The sequence below is a fragment of the Salminus brasiliensis genome, chromosome 14 (genome assembly GCF_030463535.1).
Source record: "Salminus brasiliensis chromosome 14, fSalBra1.hap2, whole genome shotgun sequence".
Classification (NCBI taxonomy): Eukaryota; Metazoa; Chordata; class Actinopteri; order Characiformes; family Bryconidae; genus Salminus; species Salminus brasiliensis.
In genome coordinates this window covers 10007056-10027535 of record NC_132891.1, presented here as the reverse complement: position 1 = coordinate 10027535, position 20480 = coordinate 10007056, and the positions used below count along the sequence as shown (strand labels likewise).

Sequence of the window (20480 nt, the reverse complement as noted above, 5' to 3'; positions counted from 1 at the left end):
CAACACACTGGATGGGTTTAAAACACTGGGAGCTGTAGGATTACACAGCTGAATTTATATTTACCTAGGAAAGGTATCATAACAGCTGAAACAGGACTGTTAACCGTCTTTACAACCATGTGCGTATGCGAAGATGGCCATCCCAGGCAGCGAGTGGCTCTCTCTATCTTAGCAGGACCTTTTAGCCCACTTTTAGTGAACCCACTCCACTTAGCTACTGCTCACCATTTTAGTGGGACACTTTAACCCAGTTTTAGTGAACCCAGTCTACTTAGCCACTCTCTCTCTCTGTCTTAGTGGGACACTTTAACCCACTTTTAGCGAACCCAGTCTACATGAGCTTTCTCTTTCGCTTTCTCTAGGGGCAGTGGTGGCTCAGTGGTTAGAGCTCTGGGCTATTGACAGGGTTGTGGGTTTGATATCTGGGCTCGGCAAGCTTCCACTGTTGGGCCCTTGAGCAAGGCCCTTTACCCTCTCTGCTCCCCGGGAGCCCACTGCTCACTGTCCACTGTGTGTGTTTCACTGGTGTGTCTGTGTGTGTTCACTGCATGGGTGGGATAAAAGTGAAAGCCAAATTCCATCTGTGTCACAAAAAATGTCACAAATGTCACAAATGGTAAATATGGTTGTCTCTCTCTCTCTCTCTCTCTCTCTCTCTCTCTCTCTCTCTCACACACACACACACACACACACACACTTAAACACATACAACTTTTACCATAAGATATTGCTCTGGGGTAAAACTGTTCCCAGCTAAAATAGTGACTCCGCCACTCAGCCAGGACTACACAAAAAAACCTTCTGTGACTAAATAAGGAATATTTTCTATCTGTTATGCAAAATCCTTGTATCGCACTATTTGCTGTTTTTCACTTCTTGACTTGAATCGGGCAGTTGTTCATTATTGTGTCGGAATATCGTGATGAATGGAATAATGGTCCAAATGGGATGGAGAAAAGTGACTTAATGTGAATAACATCTTTTTACATTGATTTCCATTAAAGGTTTTTCATTTTTGGTGATTACATATAATATGTATCAATACAAATGAAAGGAATGTTTTATTATGTAACCACAAATGTTTGACAGAAAGATAATTTGGATAAAAAATATTTTTCCTATCATCGCCACTGTGAACAGTTCTGTCTTGGTTTATATATATATATATATATATATATATATATATATATATATATATATATATATATATATAGAGAGAGAGAGAGAGAGAGAGATCATTTTAAATAGAAATGTATAATAATTTAAATGGAAAATTCCTGTAACCACTGCTTTGAACAGTTCTGGCTTGATAAGTTTCTCAAAAACAGAGCATTTCATATCAACCCTCTCTGAATGAATGTGTTTCTACTGTAACCCTTCATTATACAGACAGTCCACTTTTACCCGAGCTTCATTTGCTAACACAACAACAAGGCAACATAAAATGTCAAAAGCTGGAAGCATTATTGTATTATGCTCAAAGATGTTAGATATGTTCCGTTTAATTTCATATAATAATTAATAATAATCCACTGCGTCTTTTAATTTATCCGAACACAAAACGCGTTGAATTTGAACTGGACCCTTAAAGCCGCCGTAAGCGCAGGAAATAGGATGTGGCGCTGAAGTAAACAAACTGCCCGGGTTTGCTTTAGCGGTTCAGGGGGTTAAAGTGGAGGGCAGTAGAGTCAGAATGGTGTGATTATTTCTTCTTAAGCCGGAGATAATGTAAGTACGACGTGTTGTAGGTTAACTTATGCTGAATGGAGAAGAAAGTGTACCGTAATATGACCGTATTTATCCGGTTAGCTTCGGTTGCTAACTCACACAGCTGTTAGCTAGCATAACCGACTGCTAGCGCTAGCTGTGTTAGCTAGCAAGCTGCTAACAGGTGATCAAATAATTCGTAGCTAGATAGTTAAAGTACATGAAATGCTCTTACAGTTACATGCTATTATAAAAACGGGGTTAGTCCTGTGTGGTTTGAGCAGACTGAGTAATATGTAGCTAGCTAGCTAGCTAGCATTGCTCTCTACGTTTAAAGCTTCAACCCTCGTTGGCTAATATTAGCTATAGCTACTTTTAGAGATGGGAGTTTAGGAAGTCCAGCACTTTGTCCTACTGGTTACTTTACAGTTTTAAAGCTGTTTAGTTAGGCTGACCATATTGTGGTTTTAAACAGGGGACACACAGGCGACCACCGTGGTTAGGACGCTGAGGCCGGGGGGCTTCAAGTAGTCCTCAAGTTGTAGGACCGTGGCAATGTGTGTGTTTGTGTGTGTGGGAGGGAATTAAAGGTATCTAAAAATACAGCTTACAGTTACTGAACATAACTACATAAATATTTACTCCCTTATCAAGACTAATAAATAGCCTTTATAGCCCACATGTCATTATGTTGATGTTGGCACTGTTACTAATGAACTGTCTGTGTACATTTGTTTTATTAATATCCGCTAATGTACTCTTCTGCTGTAATCATTCATTCTCCAGGTTGCAAGTATACGTGGGCGTCCTTTTGTGGGTTTAGCAGTTGTCACTCTGCAGTAAAGTTGGTGCGATCCACCAAGAGTCACCATGTCAAGGAAACAGTCAGGCAAGCCTGTGCGTGGGAATAGGAAATGTGACTTGGAAAGAAAGAGGGATGAGCGAGCTGCCCGCAGGGCTCTGGCCAAAGACCGTAAGAATCGACCCCCAGGAGAGGGTGAAGAAGAGGAGTTTGTCAGCTTCTCCAACCAACTGAAAGCTCTTGGTCTGAAGCTGAGAGAGGTTCCAGGAGATGGGTATGTTTGAGAGTGATTGCCACATTTGCTGGTTAGGAATTTTGACCAAGTAAACAAACTTTCCCATTTTGTTGTCTCTCCTGTAGAAACTGTTTGTTTAGAGCTCTTGCGGATCAGCTGGAGGGACACTCGCGAGGGCACTTGAACCTGCGTCAGGAGACGGTCCAGTATATGTTGTCTCATCGGCAGGACTTTGAACCTTTTGTTGAGGATGATGTGCCATTCACTCAGCACTGTAAGAAAGAATTGTTGCTGGTACACAGACAAACTGATGGGACCAGGTTGAAGGCCCTCTGCATTAAAGCCAGGGATTCAGTCCTGCTGTCCCATCTCCTGAGAGACTGTATTACTACAAATATATATTTGTCTTAGTTATTACTTCATTTTCTTTGTTCCCTATATCCTTTAACCTTCATTTCTATATAATAGCATAAAGTGGGGATGATTTACCTTCTCCAATTAAAGATCAACTGGACTGGCCTGTCCTCAATATAGCTAGCCCCTAGATGTATCTAATCTGCGGGAAATGTAACACAAATGGCTCCGCTACATATTCATCTAGTCAGCTGTGGCATATTGAGCAACACAAAGTAATCATTTTAAAAATCTTGAATGTATATTTAAACAGCAGTTATCCTTTTCTCATCCTCTAGTGTCGAACCTTGCACAGCAGGGCACGTTTGCTGGAAATGATGCAATAGTAGCATTTGCCCGCAGCCAGCAGTTGAAAGTCGTAATCCATCAGCTGAATGCTCCGTTGTGGGAGGTGAGGATTTGCAGTTGTACTTTTCAGCATCATTATTTAATTAAGTGATTTTTGATGAAATGCATTGCTTGTAAATGTTGTAGATGAGGCAAATTTCAGTTTTTCTGAATCTAGATCAATGGGTCAGATAAAGCCTTATGCCGAGAGCTTCATATAGCATATCGTTATGGTGACCATTACGACAGTGTCCGGCACACTGGAGACAACTCTGAAAGTCCTGCTCATCTGCGTATTGAGGTTTGTAAATATCTTTAATATATCATTTAACCAAAACAAGTTTTGTGAACCTTTTTTAGAAGCATTTTGTATTGGTCACATTTAACAACAAACGTGTCTTTACTGAAGAAACTGTTTAAACAGTCACAGCTTTTGATGGAAGAAAGTAAGTGAACCTGTAAAATGTAGCCCATTGACAAGAGGCTGGTCTGGGATCACAAGCCTATCAAAATATAAACATTGAACAAGGGGGGTGGGAGGTTACCTCTTAAAATAAAGGCTAAAGACAACCTGGATGTTCCACAGTATGGAATAATGGTCTGCTGACAAATGCAAAGACCTGAAGAATATGTACTTTTAAAAATAAAGGTGTAAGAAATGATTTATTAAATCATGTAGAACATTCAATGTTATTTAATGTTTAATTATTATTTTAATGACGTTTTTTGCTGCTTATACAAAAGGGAAATGTACTCTTCTCATTGTCCATTACATATCTACCAGAGGCAGATTATACCTACCGATTATACTGATTATACTTTTTTTCCCCCCTCAAATACCCCTTAAGAGTGTATAACTATAAATGTACACATTATGTTTGAGGGAAATTGGACTCTTACTGCTGCAGAGCGTGGGTGGTTTGCAATTGTTCAGGAATCACTACAGCAGAATTGTCAAAAGCAGGTCATTCATGTTTTTTAGTTTACATTAGTAATAAAGGAATCTGTAGCTATACAACATCCTTAGTTAATTGCCAGTAAAGATGGTCCTTCTAAACTATAAAGTTTAAAGTATTATTTTTTCCAACAATTGCTGTTGACTGTTTAAAGCATGTGTTTTATTCAAATACTACACTGAAGAAGTGCTGCTGTACAGTAGTGTGTGTAAAACCTTTTATTATGATTATCACATTTTCTTGAAATCTAGGTCTTTCTAAAGGGTTTACCAACGTTCTCACATCTGTATATCCTTTCCCCTTTGCAAGAATCTGAACAATTCAAGACGGTTTGGTGACGGTTCGAGAGAAAAGCAGAGGGCGCCTTCCCCCTGCCACTCTCCCTGCGAGGATGAGGAAGTTATCCTCAATTCCTTATTGACCAGCAACTTCAGCAGTAAGTCAGTCAGTTAATCTGTCAGTCTCTGCTTCTTCTTGCCCTGGCCAGCATCTCCCCCCCTCCCCCTCTCTCAAACACTGTCCCTTGTTGTTCCTTTCAGGTCAAGATGAGAATCTGTGCCAATCAAGTGCCACCTCACAGCAGTGCCATGCCGAATGGCTGGAGTCTGAACTGAGGAACCAATCGCCACACTGTGAATTTGGAACGGCCACGCACATCCCATGTGAAAGCAATCATGTAGAATGCAGTGACAATATATCGCCACCAGAGAGCAGTACTTCACATAAACCCAAGGTTGGAGTGATTGACATTTTCTATGGTTACATGCATTATTATTACAAGACATGTGTTGAGCGACCTCCCTTCTTTTTGATTTCTAGCTCTCCAGCAGACAGAGGAAAGAGCAACAGCGTCGAGAGAAGAAGAAGAGGCAGGAGGAGAGACACAGACAGAAGGTTCTTCAAAGCAAAGGCTCACATGACCAGAATCAGAATCTGCCTGAACCAGTTACTCTTGTGCCAGCTCTCAACACTCTGAGCATCTAAAACAATCATGGACAAATCGAATGCTTGCTAAGGTTGATCTCTGCTGCTTTTTCTTCAGTTATCCAAGTTTGTTAAGAAATGGAGAGGCTTCTTTAAATGTTCAGAAAATGGTTAAAGGTGCAAGGAGCAGTTTATGGCTTCAGTGCTGGTGCTGGACATAGAATTTTCTCTTATTGGTGAATCTGACTGGCCTGTCATTCTCTATGCTCTCTTTAGAGAGCCTTTTATGGATGCCTTAGCTTAACTAACAAACGCCCTTTCAGACTTCATTCATTTACCTTCCTTTACTCAGACTGACTCTTTATAGCCAAAGAACAGTTGGAAAGGGATTCAAACTAAATGGAGATAAGTGTGGATTTGCTTTTGCTGTTGAGATTCAAACCAGTCGTTCTTTCCATTGGATTGTAAGGATTTCAGTTCTGTAACTCGGTGCATGTTCTTCAAGAATGCTGTCAAATGGAAAGGAGTAGTATTTCATTTCACTGGGTTTACCTTTTGCATCCCTTGTAGAGATTCATCGTCTCTATATTTTGGAATGAAGTGCAATCTAATAATAAATGGGATTATAGAGAAGCTTGGTATGCTTTCGGCATTTCATGTGAATGACCTACTGTATTTCTTGCTCGAATAGGTTCAGGAACTGTTCTGTGATAATCAGTCACTATTAGTGATATATAAAATATCCAGTGCGTGTATCGGACAAACACTTTAAACATTTAAACATCACTCTGCTATTTTGTTTGGAAGTGGATATTTATTTAATTAAACTCAGTGATGTGAGATTGGGGAATCAAGACAGTATATATGCTCTTTATAGACACTTAATTAGTGCACCATGGTTGCCTCATGCTGACTGACCTTCTCATGCTCAAAGTTTTTTTTTAAGGCAGCATACAGAGACAGTGATGAGTAATTTCCTCAAACAGTGGGTTTTCCAAGACCTGATGCTGATTGACTGGGGTCCAAATTTTGCTTCTTTGGTTTCAAATTGGAGCTGTGAGGCTAATGTTTCTGACACTATTTATAGGTCGATAGTCACCCAAATCACTTCTATTAACCCAATAAAACTCCATCCAGCTCTTCTTTAAGCTGGTGCAGACCTGTTTGTGTGGTTGAGAGCGCAGTCTGACTCGCTGTGAACTCTTTAAAATGAAAAGTGGGGTGCCTGTCTAAAATGCCCCCTCCTAAGCCTTTAATTAGAGTACTAGGCTTTGTTCATTTTTATAGCTCACAGTAAATCATACTGTGCCTTAAATCATGCACCAAGTCTGTGCAAGTTCAGTGAAAAGCTGGATGGGGGTTGAGAGCTGTGGGTGGGCATGGATTCACAGAAACAACCTGGGTGACTATTGGTTGAGGCCAATTTATGAACATTTATAAAATGTAGAAACTGGGACAAATCCACCTGGATTAGCTTTAGAAATGTAACATTTATTTCTGTATGGTTACAACATTTAAAGCACAGTACTATACGGAGTACAATAAATACATCAAATATCAGTTAAATCTGAATGATGGCTTTATTTATTTCTTTTTAATCTGCTGATACCGATATAATTACAGTTTCACCGTATATCACTAAAGATTTAGAGCATGAACATCATGTGAACTATGTCCTTGTTTTTCAACTCGTTTAAAATGTTCAGTATTGGTGAGCCTACCAATTCTGGGATTATCCACAAGGAGGCAGTAGAGGACATGGAACATGTTTCAGGTGAGGTCCTTGCAGTGAACGTGCAGGGGAAAGAAAATCAGAGAAGCGAGGGCAAGGGTTACAAAGCAAGCCCATCCATAAGTGGATGTGTGTGGGCAGTGGAAAGTGCCTCAATCATTTTCTGAAAACTGATTAAGGCCCTTGTCAATCACCAAACCTCAGTAACCTCCTCATGTAAGCGACTGTCCGGAACCCACAGTCTTGGTTTGATCAACCTTATAATCTTCGATCAACCTTGTAATCTCTGAGAGGGAAGAACGGGAGGCTAAACGGCCTTAAATGTGCACTTCAGCACATTCAGCCTATCCGATTGTTCTCAAGCAGTGGTTAGGTACTGGTGTGCTTTAGCTAGGTGTGCGTCAAACGATAGCTACTCCAAATAGGTCATTGTTCCCTTTTCAAACATGTAAATCTTGTGGGGCAATAAGACATGATATAATGTGCAGATTGTGGATTTCACTATTAAAACGATATTTACATATACGATCACTATTCTCTTCCGATCTACATCATCACAGGCTACTTCTCAAAAGTCTCTCTTTTTTTTTTTTTAACTGTTGGCGGGCATTCCTAGTGTGTTGTAAGTAGTTTAGAGGTTTAAGCAACTTCAGTATAAATGTTTTCAGTGCAGTTTGTGCTGGTGTGTTGCCGTAGAGCACCTCTCCGTGGGCGACAAGTGCTCTAGCAGTTTACAGTGCTTTTTCCATTTGTGGTAAGGTTTTCATCTCTGCATCCATCTGTTTGGCAGCGCTACAACCTGTGGCTCCAGGTCAAAGCGGCTGTAGGAGAAGGAAAATGAAAAATAGGACACTCCATAGCCAGCATACCTGCACATTTTATGCATGAATAACTTCACTATTTAATTATTTTTTTTTTATTTCTATAAAAGGACATTTAAAGTGTTTTAACCTCATCTGCTAGCACAGAGCGGACCACCCACCTGAGCCGAAGTGTGCAGTGCAGCAAAGGCCTTCTCCCCGAGCCGACCTGTAAACAGGAGAGACGCAGACCCGCGCATTGGGGGGCACGTGGTTAAGTGTAGTGGAGAGGAGGTGGGGTGGCAGATACAGGGTGGAACGCTGGCTCGAGGAGTATGTGGGCTCGCCCTCCCACGTAACCCAGTAACCACGTAAGCCGTCGGCACTCCCTTTCCATTGGAGCTTCACTGAGTCACTGCCTACTGTAGTGAGCTGCAGATCTGCTAGAGCTGGCAACACTGAGAAAGAGAGAGAGAGAGATACACACACACACACTTAAGCGTCTCTGATTCTGCCTCGAAGAAGAGAATGCAGGAGATATCTTGGCAGTAACAGCAGAATGTGTGGGAAGAACGACAAAGATGGCTTTCATGCCAATAATATACAATTAGTGATTGTTCTTTTTCAGGCTTTTAAAGGATTGCGAAATCTATTAGTAGGTTTTAGGGGTGGGCAATGTGACAAGATAACAGCCGTAGCAGCCTTTTCTCTTCTGGAAAGGCTTTACTCCAGGTTTTGGAGCACTGCTGTGAGGTACTAATGTTGCATGATTAGTTCTGGATCATTCATCTTAACTCATGTCACAGGTATTGGATGGAGCTTCATCACTCCACAACCCAACACTGAGGGACTCAAGCCATGGCGCATCACCAAAACAGGGCTGGAGAATGGGCCAGGTCATGACTCATTTTATTTAAGCCCCCAAACTTAAACATAAACCCAACTCACCAACAAAAGCCCAAGTCAAAGCTGGTGAAACAGTAAAACATGGCAGCGACTATGAGAGAGTTAGGTGCTGTTGATACTGGAGAGCAGCTCTTCACCTGCTTATTGCTAATTCGGGGAATACGGGTTACTACACAAACCAGGCCTTGTGACTCATGCGGTTTTTCCTGAGCCAGCATAAGCAGGAGGAGAGCTCAAACTCAGCACGAGATGTAGCTAAAGCCAGTGAATGCAAACAGGGATTTGTCAGAGGCTAAAAGGTTACAAGGCTAAAAACATTAGCCTTGTACCAGCCCTTCTTCTCTCCATCATCCGCTACCTTGAGAACAACCTGGACAACCTCAGCAGACTGCATTGCATAAATGATGTCTGTGCATCTTCAAACCAAACACTATATGCTATGGTGCATTGTGGGATTGTTCCAGTGCACTGAAAAGTCTGCATTCTTTCGGGCACCACTGCAAAATGTAGAACCCCAAAATGTACTAGTGCACTATATAGTAAATAGGGCACAGTTTCAGACACAGCTGTAGTTTCATTCGGAGGCAAAATAACAGAGTGGTAAATAATCCAAAGACCAAAGTCTTTCAACTTCAAATACTCAATAAATGCATTCTTCAACACCAGTCATTTATTTTTGATAGCCCTAAATTAAACTGGCTCTCCGTGGTGAACAACCGCTGTTTCTTTGCTGAATTATCTCTGTTCCAGCTTGATCTCAAACTTCAGAGAAACAAAATACCGTGATCATAACCTGTGTACAGTGAAAAGGCCTTCAGGCTTACCGTCTTGGGTGCACATTTTGACGGACATCGCCCTCTCTTTGCCGGAAAAGTAGCGGGCACTCACAGTGACCAGATACTGAGTGGCGGGCTGCAGGCTAGTCAGCATTGTCGAGTTCTGCCTGTTACCGACTGTAACCACATGAAGCTTTCCTGCAGGGAGGATGGAGTACTCAATCTGGTAGCTCTCCACTAACTTAGGTTGCAGTGGCCCCCAGCTCACCCTCACACTGTTCACCGTTGACTCTGACACAGTTACCTGAGTCAGGCTCTGCACCTCTGCACCAGGCTCTGGAAAAAATAAATAATATTTTGATATGATCCGAGTTTGATCAAAAGTTACTGCTGTCCTGTTGTTTTGCCATGTTTGGGTCATTTCTTGACATTGAACTAAACAGAAGTGCAGACTCACAGCTATGCAGAGAATGTAAACAAGGGTAATTACATGTAATTGAAAATCATGTATTTTACTTTTCAAAGGGGTTACTAGGGAGCAAGTAGTATGATATCCATATGATAAGGCTCCGCCAATATTGGCCTAAACAGTTTAATGTTTAGATTTTATATTTCTAATTTAGACTCCAATAGTACTTTACAAGATATAAGAATAGTGATGCTAACACCGCCATAGTGAAGAAAACAGAGTGGTAGTGATGCTAATGCCACGATAGCAATACTGGGTGACGCCAGTGGCCAGCGCAGTAGCGATGCTACCTCTGCAGTAGTGATGCTGGATGAGGCAGACAGCCAGTGTGCGATGTTGAGTAGACATGCTATCGCTACGGACTTTAATATAAATTAAAGCTACAGTGTGTCTTTGCACCCGAAACCTTTACAACATGATTTCATGCAAGGAGACCCAACCTCAACCTTACCTAAGATTACATCTCCTCTGCAGCTCTTATATACTTGTTAGTTTTGAGGCAAAATGTAGTCTTCAGACCGTCAGTACGAGAAAATGTCTTTCCCAAGAGGAAGACAGGATGAACAAGACAAGAGGAACAAGAGGAAGTTCTTGCACATGTGCGTTTCTACAAAGTCAGTCGCAAAGTCTGTCTTCAGCAAAGTAAGCAAATGGTCTTTTCTAGACCGATTTTCGGATTGTCATGCTTTGTAAAAACAAATGAACAGCAGAAACTCAATAGGGATGGAGTTGCCCCATATAATTAATTATTATTATTATTATTATTATTATTATATTTTTCTTCGTAAATAGTTTTTTTGTGTGCATTATAACAATTGAATTGAATGTTGTGGTTTTGTGGTCACATTTACCAGTTCAGTTCATATTGATGTCATATAACTACGTTTATAGTGTGTTCTCCTGGTGGTACAACCGTTGCCTGAACATGAGGAGATTACTAGTTTGAACCCAAGTGGTGCTTCAACCAAAACAGTAGCTAATAAACCCATGCATCTGCGATACTTGATATGGTTTGCTGATTTCTCTGCAAAATCTGCCTATACTGTCTACCCACTGATATATTAGTCCAACCCATATAGTTAAACCCCTATAAATGCTTCATGGATTGGATTACAGTACATTTCACATAGGACTCGCTTACCCAGTGAACACCAAGACTGTCCAGTGACTCTCACCTGCCTGCGTGGTGAAGGTGGTGTTCAGCTTGTTGAAAAATTCCAGGTTGGACTCCGGGGAGAGGGTGACGATGTAGGTGGTGTCTGGTCGCAGGTTGGCCAGTTTGACTGAGCTGGAGTCTGCAGGACGGATGATTCTCTGATAGTGGCCAGGCTGCGTTGAAGGGTTGGTACCTGGGCTTCCCCCTGCCCCTTCAGCTCCTGTGCGCACAGGGCCAAAGCGGATGTCATAGTAACCAGTACCAGCAAGCACAGGCCTCCAGTGCAACTCTGCGCTAGTAGAGGTGACATCTCGGACCTGCAACCTCTCGGCACGAATGATCTCTGAGTAATCAGACAGGGAGAAAGAAGGGAAAAAGAGAAAAAGCAATGAGAGAGAGTAAATTAATAAAACAGTCAGGCAAACTCTATTGCACAATAATTGAAAGCACAGAAGATAATGTTCCTAAAAATAGAAAAGTCAGTCAGAGGATGCTCCTATGACAAATAGTGGTCTCATAAGTGTGCCTGGTATAGTCTTTGGCGAGCTCTGGATGGACGACATACCACAGACTCGATATTTCTGAGCTGTGGTCTATGTATATCGTCTTACATGTGTGTGCATATGCAAGTGTCTATAAGTACACACTTACGTGAAATCCAGTAAACAAGGAGAAATGCTTTCTAATAATATCCATGTCTACTGCCCTGTGAGGGCTCCACTGGGCGGGGGGGGAGCGTAATACTTTCTGTATTATTAGCCCCCTCTCCCATTACAGTGTCTCTTACTCTGTCCCCTTTCCCACTGTCACCTTCCAGTCCAATACTGCCGTCTCAAGCTATTTGTGTCAGAGCCGTCTGGCATAGAGGCCTACATTTCTCCAGCACACAAGGGTGGAGGCACAGAAACGTCCACACCCATACAGTCTCTCTGCTCTCTTCTTTAAATATGTTTGCTCAAGGCTAAGTGCAATTTTGTGGTATTAGACAGCATAATACCTCGTACGAAGTTTACCTTCCCACTGCCAGCAGTGTTTAGGCAATTGCTATGGAGCAGGCCTGTCACTATCAATTATGTGAGTAATCAAGTAATCTATCAAAATATTTAGATTGTTAATCAAGACACACCACATATGACCTTCCAAAAATAAAAAAAAACATACAATTAAGGAAAATGATAAACCAAAGAGCCTTTAAAACACTGTTGGCCAGATGCATAAAGTGCACTGCCAGATCTGCAGTGACAGTAAGAAAAAACCTACCTACACATTTGCACATATTTCTATACCACACTGTCATGCAAACAAATTCTACCTAAATTAACCCATCCTTACGTAGCTCCCCCTAGCACTAACAATGCTCCCGACACTCCATTTGAACTCACAACCCCCAGGACATAGTGGCAGCGCATTCAACAGCTACCTACATAAATTCTGCCGTTGAATTTCAAAAATGTTTAAAAGGATAATCTTTTCTATATGTCTTGATGCACACAATCAAACCCAGCTTATTAAATAAGCTAGTATTCAAACTGAACATTGGAAACCAGTTAGGCTTCCCTAATAGGCCCCAACGTTACAGCCCAACCTAATCTAAATTGGGTGCCATCAAGGTTGCATGTGCAGTGTTCAACCCAGATGGGGCCCCTGTTTAACCCCTTCTGATCCCATCTGGTGGGCATCCATATGTGGGGCCTATATAAAACCCATGGCCAAAATGTTCTGGTTCCCAGTAGGAGTGCGCCAATCTGATCTAAACTGTTTTAAACTATCTGATCAGATCCTAAACTATCACATAAATGCATGGTTCAAGCCTAAATGCCAGTATTTAAGTGTAACTTACAGATGCACATATGAAAACAAGCAATACTCATCCTATCTAATCATGTTTCTTTAGTCTTGACAAGCTACAACTCCAGTTGCAGACGTGGAAGTTGCAGTATCAGTACCGGACATAAAAAAGTGGCATCATGCCACCCCTAGTTCCCAGTTGGGCTGCCCATAAAGGACACAGTTATAGGGCAGTTATTAATCTGTCTAACATCTTAAATGTCCAAATATTCAGTATTAGGACCTCCACAGAGATACACTACCCTTCAAAAGTTTGGAAGTACTGCTTTAAGATTTTAAACAAACTAGTTAAAGATACTGGTCTATAATTCTTAGTTCTAGCATCCTAATATTTTTAACTTTCTAGGTTTCAACACATTAGTTATAGGCTGATACAAATTTTACATAGGAAATATGTAAAATTTTAAACACATGTTAAGTGTGTTCAGAATTATAAACAGAGCGCTATATGATTCCCTGATAACCGAGAAAGTGTTGTAGCATTTAGAATGAGCTCAACATAAAATTCTGAGATCAATTCCCAGAATCTTCCCATTTAAAACAAACTTACCAATGATGGCATTCCTCACGTCCTCAGTGATGATGTTCATATCTTCAATGTCTACAAAGTACAGGTGCTCCTCAACAGGTGGGGTCACTACTTCTCTCAGAATCTGGTAATTCCCTCGGCCGGTGGACACCACCAGCACGGCCACGCCATCCTCCCGCAGTTCAGCCATTGGTCCCTGCACATCCCCAGGCCCTATTCCATCGGTAATCCACACCAGAACTCTTGGCAGTCCTGGTCTAGCTCCTCCAGGTGTGCCTGGTCTCAAAACCCGCTCTCTGGCGATCACTAGAGCATCCTCTGTGTTGGTGTCCCCTCCAAGCTGTTTAGTCCTCCGCAGTGCGGCCTGAAGGCCTTGCTGGGTGCTGTGGGCCCCAAATCCGAACTCCAGGTGAGGCTCTGTCCCGACCTGCAGCAGCCCTATCCTCACCTGGTCAGGCCCCAGAGAAAAGGGCAATGTGAGATCCGACAGGAAGCTCAGCATGTGGGAGAAGTCAAAAGACAGCACGCTGCCAGAGGAATCCAGCAGGAACAAGACGTCACCCTCACAGCAGTTCTGAACTGTGGGCAGAGAAATGACAGCTGGAGAAATGTACTGCTGAGCAGTGGTGAACAAATCAAATGAACAATTTTGCACTGCAAATTTCCTCAAGTTATGTTTTAGCAGGGGTATTTCTATTTTCACTCAAGTCGAGGTTTTAGTACTTGGTCCTTCACGGCTCCTAACGGCGAGCTAAATAGAGAGAGGACTTCTACAGTTTTTAAACAACACACAGCAGGACTAGAGCGTTTTAGAAATCCCAGAGCCAGAAGAAGAGATTCAGTAAACCAAACAGCCCTGGCTGGAATCACACACTTAACAGCAGGATCTATAGAAAAAGGGGTGTTGGTTCATATATGCACTTAAAATGTCATAAATTGGAACAGTTTTCACAGGTGTTAAAAAAAAAAAAAAAAAAAAGTCTCCCTTCACACTATTATATGCTGATGACTTGCACAGTGGATTTCTGAAATAACTGAATTTCCTGCCTGAAGTTCCTCCTCCTAATCTAACGTCTCATAAATTCCCAAGTCTTCTGTGTCCATGACGGATTTTCCACAACCCACTACTATCCCGTCTCCTCCCCATAACTCCTCAGTCCAAGCTCCACTTCTCAGAATCACGCCTGGCCTCCTAGCACACGTAGACGTTGCCTGAACTCCAACCAAAAGTTCTCTCAGAGTTCCTCCGACCTCTTTGAGTCTCCTGCCAAACTAGCATATGATGATTGCATGGTCCTCACTCGCAAAGTAGAGTTCTGAAATATTGGGAGGAGGAACATGCCTGTAGCTCTAACATCCTATAAACTCCCATTTCTACCTTCTATGTCCCACAACTGAGTTTCCACAACCCACCACCACCCCGTCTTCTCTTTTTAACTTTATCTTTATCTCTCAGTCTTAGATCCACTTCTCCAAAAGGGTTCTGACCTTTCAGCTTGCCTGAAGCTGAAACTGAAGCTGTCTGAAGCTCCAACCCAAAGTTCTCTCATGGTCAAGCTCTAGCACTGTGATCCAGCAGTTTAATCCTGAGTCTTCCATGCACTGTTACACCACATTATATGTCCATATGGTACAGCCCTACTTCTCAGTCCTAGTAGCTAATTAATGTTACCATCTGGACTGGGGAACTGCCTTTGGTAGGAGAGAGGAAATGCGCAAGACGTTATTATAAACGTATTATAAACTATTAATTTGTTTATCGAGAGGAAAGCAGTGTTCCCTAATCACAGTGATCCCTACAAGGGAAGCACACACACAATTAAAGTAAGCCCAAAGTAAATGCATCCACATGAAGAACAATAAGAAACATCCTACACTCTTTAATTCCACTGGCTTTGTGTCTCCTTCCCCTCCCTCTTTATTTTCCAGGGATGTCCTCCCTGTTCATACACACACACACACACACACACACATACACACACACTCAAAATCCCAATTCCTCATTTCCCTTCTCTACGTCTTTGGAACAACGCAGTCACACAGTCATTAAACATTTACAATGAGGGCAGTAAAACGGGGAGAACCCACAGGCCTGAAGAGAAGGTCACACTGGGAAGAGAGGGGAAATGAGGGAGGAATATGTCATCCGAGCTGGAACGGCAGCCCCTGAAAGCGAGTGATGAGGAAAGTGTCAGATTTATGGGAAGAGAAGAAAAAAAGAGTGGACGATGCTTTCAAAATATTTAGAGAGAAGGAGCGAAGCCGTGATGATTTGCCAATGCTGCAAATTTCCTGGCGGAGAAAGCTCCTTTAATTTAGAGTTGAAAAATAAACATAAACAGATGGCGTGCGAGGAAGCAGCAGGACTACTGGTTACTACAGGGAGTGAGGAGTAAAAGTGTGTGTGGGGTGCAGAGAACGGGAGAAAAATGTGCACAAGGGGGAGGTGAGAATTGGAAGCCCTGTAAGAATAAACTGAAGGAATGCACCATCTAGTCCAGAGGCCATACTGGCAAGAAAGAATGAAATCTCTGTGTGTGTGTGAGGCAGAGAAAAGGAGAGAGAGGGGAAGGGCAAGAGAGCCAATCCAGTGCCAATCCAGCAATGACCTCCCAAAGTGCAATCAGGACAGCTGTGGGCACTTGGAGCTATCTTGCACATGGTCAAATTAATCGCCTCCTAAGCACTTTCTGCTGCCCACGTTTTGGCCTTCTGTATTTCGAACAAAGCATTATTTTTGTCTCACAATACAATCAGCTTGCAAAGCCTGAGGCCTCTATCCCTTATTTTTCTTGTATTTTATTTCCCCCAATTTTGTTTTATGTATCAAAAAACAATCACAATCCATTATATTCAAAAATGCCATTTTTACTGTGCTTTTATGACTCATCTGTAAATGGTCTCTGCTGCAATTGGCTGATCTGTGTTCCTTGAAGCTCTGTAACACTTCCAAAGTAAGCTTCAAGGAGAGCTAGACTACTGTAAGCTGAGTATGCTGCTATTTAGTTTAGACACGATCAGTAAAGGTTCAAGGGAAAAAGGAATTGCACTTCATGAAAAGAACACCTTGGAGGGAAGAATGGATTTCACAAAATACCAACAAACCCTGGGTGCAAATGTCAAATCATGTGTACACATTGTCGCTGTCCAATAGAAAACATGTATCTCCCAAAAGGTGACTTTTAAGGAAAAAAATGTTTTGAGCTTTAAATGGAAGTCAAGGAAAATAAGAGTTTATTCCAAGTAATTTAGAGTGATCCTTTTGGTCTATTCGTCCAGAATTATTCACACTGTGTACAGAGCAGCTACAGAAATGCTATAGCTAAAAGGACGATAGTCTTCTGCAGCAGGACAATGATTCATAATATACACCCCCCCCCCCCCCCCCCCAAAAAAAAAATGCAGTATTTCTTAGAACCAGAGGCCTTTTGTAAAGACCTGACTTTGTAAGATGCTGTTGGTAGTATTGGTATTGTGCCATGGGGCCTCCACTGATTCTATTCCTTGGCTCCTAAAGAATCCTTCTCAGCACATGGCCAAATCAAGATGACATGGGGTCTGTGAGACATGCCCTCACACTCCAAGGCACAAAGACCACGTCACGGTTTGACATATGTCCCTGCACTTCCACTGTTGTCTTGCCTATCTGGGCTTGAATTAGTGTGCAGCGTTCACTGAACCGGCAATCAAATATATGGGCCGCTGGCTGGACCATGGCCCAGGTGGCGTAAATAAGTTCCCCTGTGGGACTTTCTGACAGAGCTAAAATGGGCCCTGATGGTAACAAGGCATGCAAGACGCTTTTTTTTTAAGAGAACATCCCTTGGAGTCGGAATGCTGCGGGGAAACGAGAAGTCAGGGATGTGCTCATTTATGGACAAATAGAGCTGGCTGCATGTTCACACACCCACTCTGTCTTTTTCTTTCTTTTCTCTGGAGACACACACACACACACACACACACACACACAGACACACACACACACACACACACACATTATGTTCTTCATTTCCTAAACACTCAGTAAACACGTACACCAACTAATGAGCTCTTTTTAAAATTACCAGCTCATAAAGTTGGTGTTTTGTTCATGTCCAGCTAAATATAAAGATATGAAAGACTAGGCAAGTTAAAAACTGATGGAAGGTGGCAAAATGCTATTATAGTGCCATATCATTATGGACAGGTCTCAGTATGGGGGTGATATCAGCAGAAAATGCTGAATCGGATTTCAGAAAGGGGAAAAAAAGAATGAATCCGATCCGATCCTGTAACAAATGCAGCCGGAATTAGCACACACTCACACAGTGAGATGTGACAGTGTTAGCTGTGTGGTTCTTCCTGCGGGGTAATATCATCATCATCATCCTCATCATCATCGTGATAGTCTATTTTTCTATGCTTGTCTGAAGTCAAGCTCTCAATTAAAAGCATCTCATTTTAAAGCTTAGATAAAAGATCTGCATCAATATCTGATGAACCTCAGGGAAAGTGGCATTTCTCCACCACCAGAAAATTATATTAGAAAATGATTTATTAATTGATTAAAAATGGCAAAATCATGTTCCATATGTTACATATTTAGATGAAATATGTGCATTAAGGGGCGAGGGTCATTGCTAGAATATGCAGAAAACACTTTTCTAAATTTGTTGTTTTGTGGTGTCAAATCAGCCATAACATTAGTACCACCTGCCTACTATTCAGTAGATTTGACCATTCAATATTACACACTCCACAAAGACATTAGCAGCAGATCCATTAAGTCCTGTACGTAAGTTATGAGGTGGGGCCTCTACGAATCTCATCAATGAGCCTAAGGTGCCCATGACTCTGTCGGTTCACCAGTTGTTCATTCTTGGAGCCTGTTTGGTAGGTACTGACCACTGCGTACCAGGAAAACTTTGAGATGTTCTGACCCAGTTGTCTAGCCATCACAGTTTGGTTCTTGTCAAAGTCGCTCCGCTTCTTATGCTTGCCCATTTTTCCTGCTTTTAACAACACATCACCTTCAAGAACTGACTGTTCACCTACTGCCTAATATGTCTCTACCCCTAGAAAGATGACGCTGTAGATGAATGTTTTTTGCTTCACCTGTTAGTGATGTTATGGCTGATGGGTGCATAGACACCTACTCAGCCCATTACTGCTGAAATGAGTGTGGAAAAAAGTGTTTTGGCTCAGGTGGTTGTGTTTTCACTAAGGCACTATGCAGAACAGACGTCATTTACCTATCAGTTCTGAAGGCACAGCAAACAAAACAACCTGTTTAAGCTTAGGGATAAAGAAAGAATGGAAAATGGGGATAGTTTATTGGGCATATATATATATATATATATATATATATATATATATGAAGGCCGATGAAAAACATGTATGTCCGAAATGGTGATTGTGACTTTACAGGAGAAGGCAAAACGTGTTCTTAACTTTCAATAGAAGTCAATGTAAAATAGGAGTCATTTGGAGCATTTCTATTGGTCTATTCATCCTGAGCAGCTACAGGGTTCAAACCCTGGATAAAACTAAAAAGGGCCAAAAATGGAGATACATGGTTCTCATTGGACAGCAGCAATATGGACCTCAGGGGGAAATATCAATACAATTATGTACATGATATGAACAAAGGGTGGTGTTATATAGGAAAACTATGATGTAAAAATGTTTGATATACATTCATGATACACAATATGTATTGCAATATTTTGATTCTAAAAACTGCCACCCAAATACTATCCCAAACTTAATACACTGTTTTTTATGAAATATTTACAAAAGTTTTTACACTCTTTGTAATGAAACATGATGACCAGTGTTTTTAGGCACTGACACTGTCCACTATATGCACTATATGAATGAAATATTTAATCTCAACAACACATTTCTGCCAAATAATACAAAATTAAACATGTTAAAGCAGTTTGTTCAGTGTATGCTCTTCATCAGAGATAATTACTAGTCTGAATGACCAACACTGACCTGAAACCACGTCCGTGTCCTGAGAGCCTCCTGCCCGCAGGTAACAGCTCAGCAGCACGCACGTGAGCACTGCTCGAAACTCCATGATCACGGGCTTGGTGTTTGGTGTTTTTCAGGTGTGGGGCTAACGCTGTAGCCTGCTGAAGGTGTCCTCGACCCCTGAACGACTGCTCCTCCTCAGAGCAGAAGCATTATTTTCTGCACCTTCTCACAGCCAGGCGATTAACGTGGGCTCCTGTACGTGGAAGTACGTGGAAATGGCCAGACCGCACACCTGTACACGATTAGCCGTCGGCTGTTTTCTCTGAAGCTCTGCTGACTTCCCCCCTTCCCCTCTTCAGTCGTCTCGAGCAAAACCAAAAACAGGCTGTGAGCCTTGCTCAGCTACCGAATCCGCCCGGCACCCTCCCTTTTTTCTCTGGCTCACTCCCTCTCCTTCTCCTCTCATGTCTTAGTTTAGACGAGCGGCCAGCCTTCACCACCTTGGAGCCGTTCCCAGTTTTTGGTCATTGTGATCTTTCCTCATGTTAGTCACTCTGTAGCTGACTCTGTAGCCTGAGGGCAGTGCAGTCTGGAAGCACACCTTCAGTCAGTCATGCAGTGCTGAGAGAGACCTTATCAGTAGGGGTCTGATCTGGATACACCCTTAAAAAAGGTGGGGGATGGGGTTCTGTCAAGGTTCCTTCAGTAGCAATAGTTATATATAGAACCATGACAACTCAGAAACATATACATGCTTAAATGATTATTCCCGAAGATGTAGAACCTCTTTTATACATAAGGAACCTTTTTTTAATGAGACCTAAAAGGGTTCCAGTATTGGTACAAGCCCCTTTAGCCGAACCCCCTTTGATACTATATAAAGTGTCTACATTGAGGCCTTTAAGGGGGCAGTGACACTGTTTGGGACAAAAATGTAC

The 20480-nt window shown here is 42.0% G+C and overlaps 2 protein-coding genes across 2 annotated transcripts; one reads left to right on the top strand and one right to left on the bottom strand.

Moving 5' to 3' along the window:
- Positions 1-1571: 1571 nt before the first annotated feature.
- Positions 1572-5998, top strand: otud3 (OTU deubiquitinase 3). Its single transcript, XM_072696386.1, has 8 exons — positions 1572-1728; positions 2494-2783; positions 2870-3018; positions 3437-3549; positions 3664-3786; positions 4751-4877; positions 4981-5174; positions 5261-5998. Exons 2-8 carry the CDS (start codon positions 2578-2580, stop codon positions 5423-5425), a joined length of 1077 nt encoding a protein of 358 aa, XP_072552487.1. The 5' UTR covers positions 1572-1728; positions 2494-2577; the 3' UTR covers positions 5426-5998.
- A 161-nt stretch (positions 5999-6159) lies between these two features.
- vwa1 (von Willebrand factor A domain containing 1) lies at positions 6160-20114 on the bottom strand. Its single transcript, XM_072696385.1, has 6 exons — positions 19561-20114; positions 13603-14160; positions 11224-11547; positions 9628-9915; positions 8080-8355; positions 6160-7918 (listed from the first exon to the last, which is right to left on the bottom strand). Exons 1-6 carry the CDS (start codon positions 19643-19645, stop codon positions 7890-7892), a joined length of 1560 nt encoding a protein of 519 aa, XP_072552486.1. The 5' UTR covers positions 19646-20114; the 3' UTR covers positions 6160-7889.
- Between the last annotated feature and the right edge of the window lie 366 nt (positions 20115-20480).

Bases quoted from the DNA above. Each gene is read 5' to 3' on its own strand.
- otud3 (XM_072696386.1), top strand. From the start codon at position 2,578: ATGTCAAGGAAACAGTCAGGCAAGCCTGTGCGTGGGAATAGGAAATGT. The intron at 2,784-2,869 runs GTATGTTTGAGA...TCTCTCCTGTAG, and splicing joins AGAGAGGTTCCAGGAGATGG to AAACTGTTTGTTTAGAGCTC. The intron at 5,175-5,260 runs GTTGGAGTGATT...TTTGATTTCTAG, and splicing joins GTACTTCACATAAACCCAAG to CTCTCCAGCAGACAGAGGAA.
- vwa1 (XM_072696385.1), bottom strand. From the start codon at position 19,645: ATGGAGTTTCGAGCAGTGCTCACGTGCGTGCTGCTGAGCTGTTACCTG. The intron at 9,916-11,223 runs GTGAGAGTCACT...TATTTTTTCCAG, and splicing joins CACCTTCACCACGCAGGCAG to AGCCTGGTGCAGAGGTGCAG. The intron at 7,919-8,079 runs GTGGGTGGTCCG...CTTCTCCTACAG, and splicing joins CACTGCACACTTCGGCTCAG to CCGCTTTGACCTGGAGCCAC.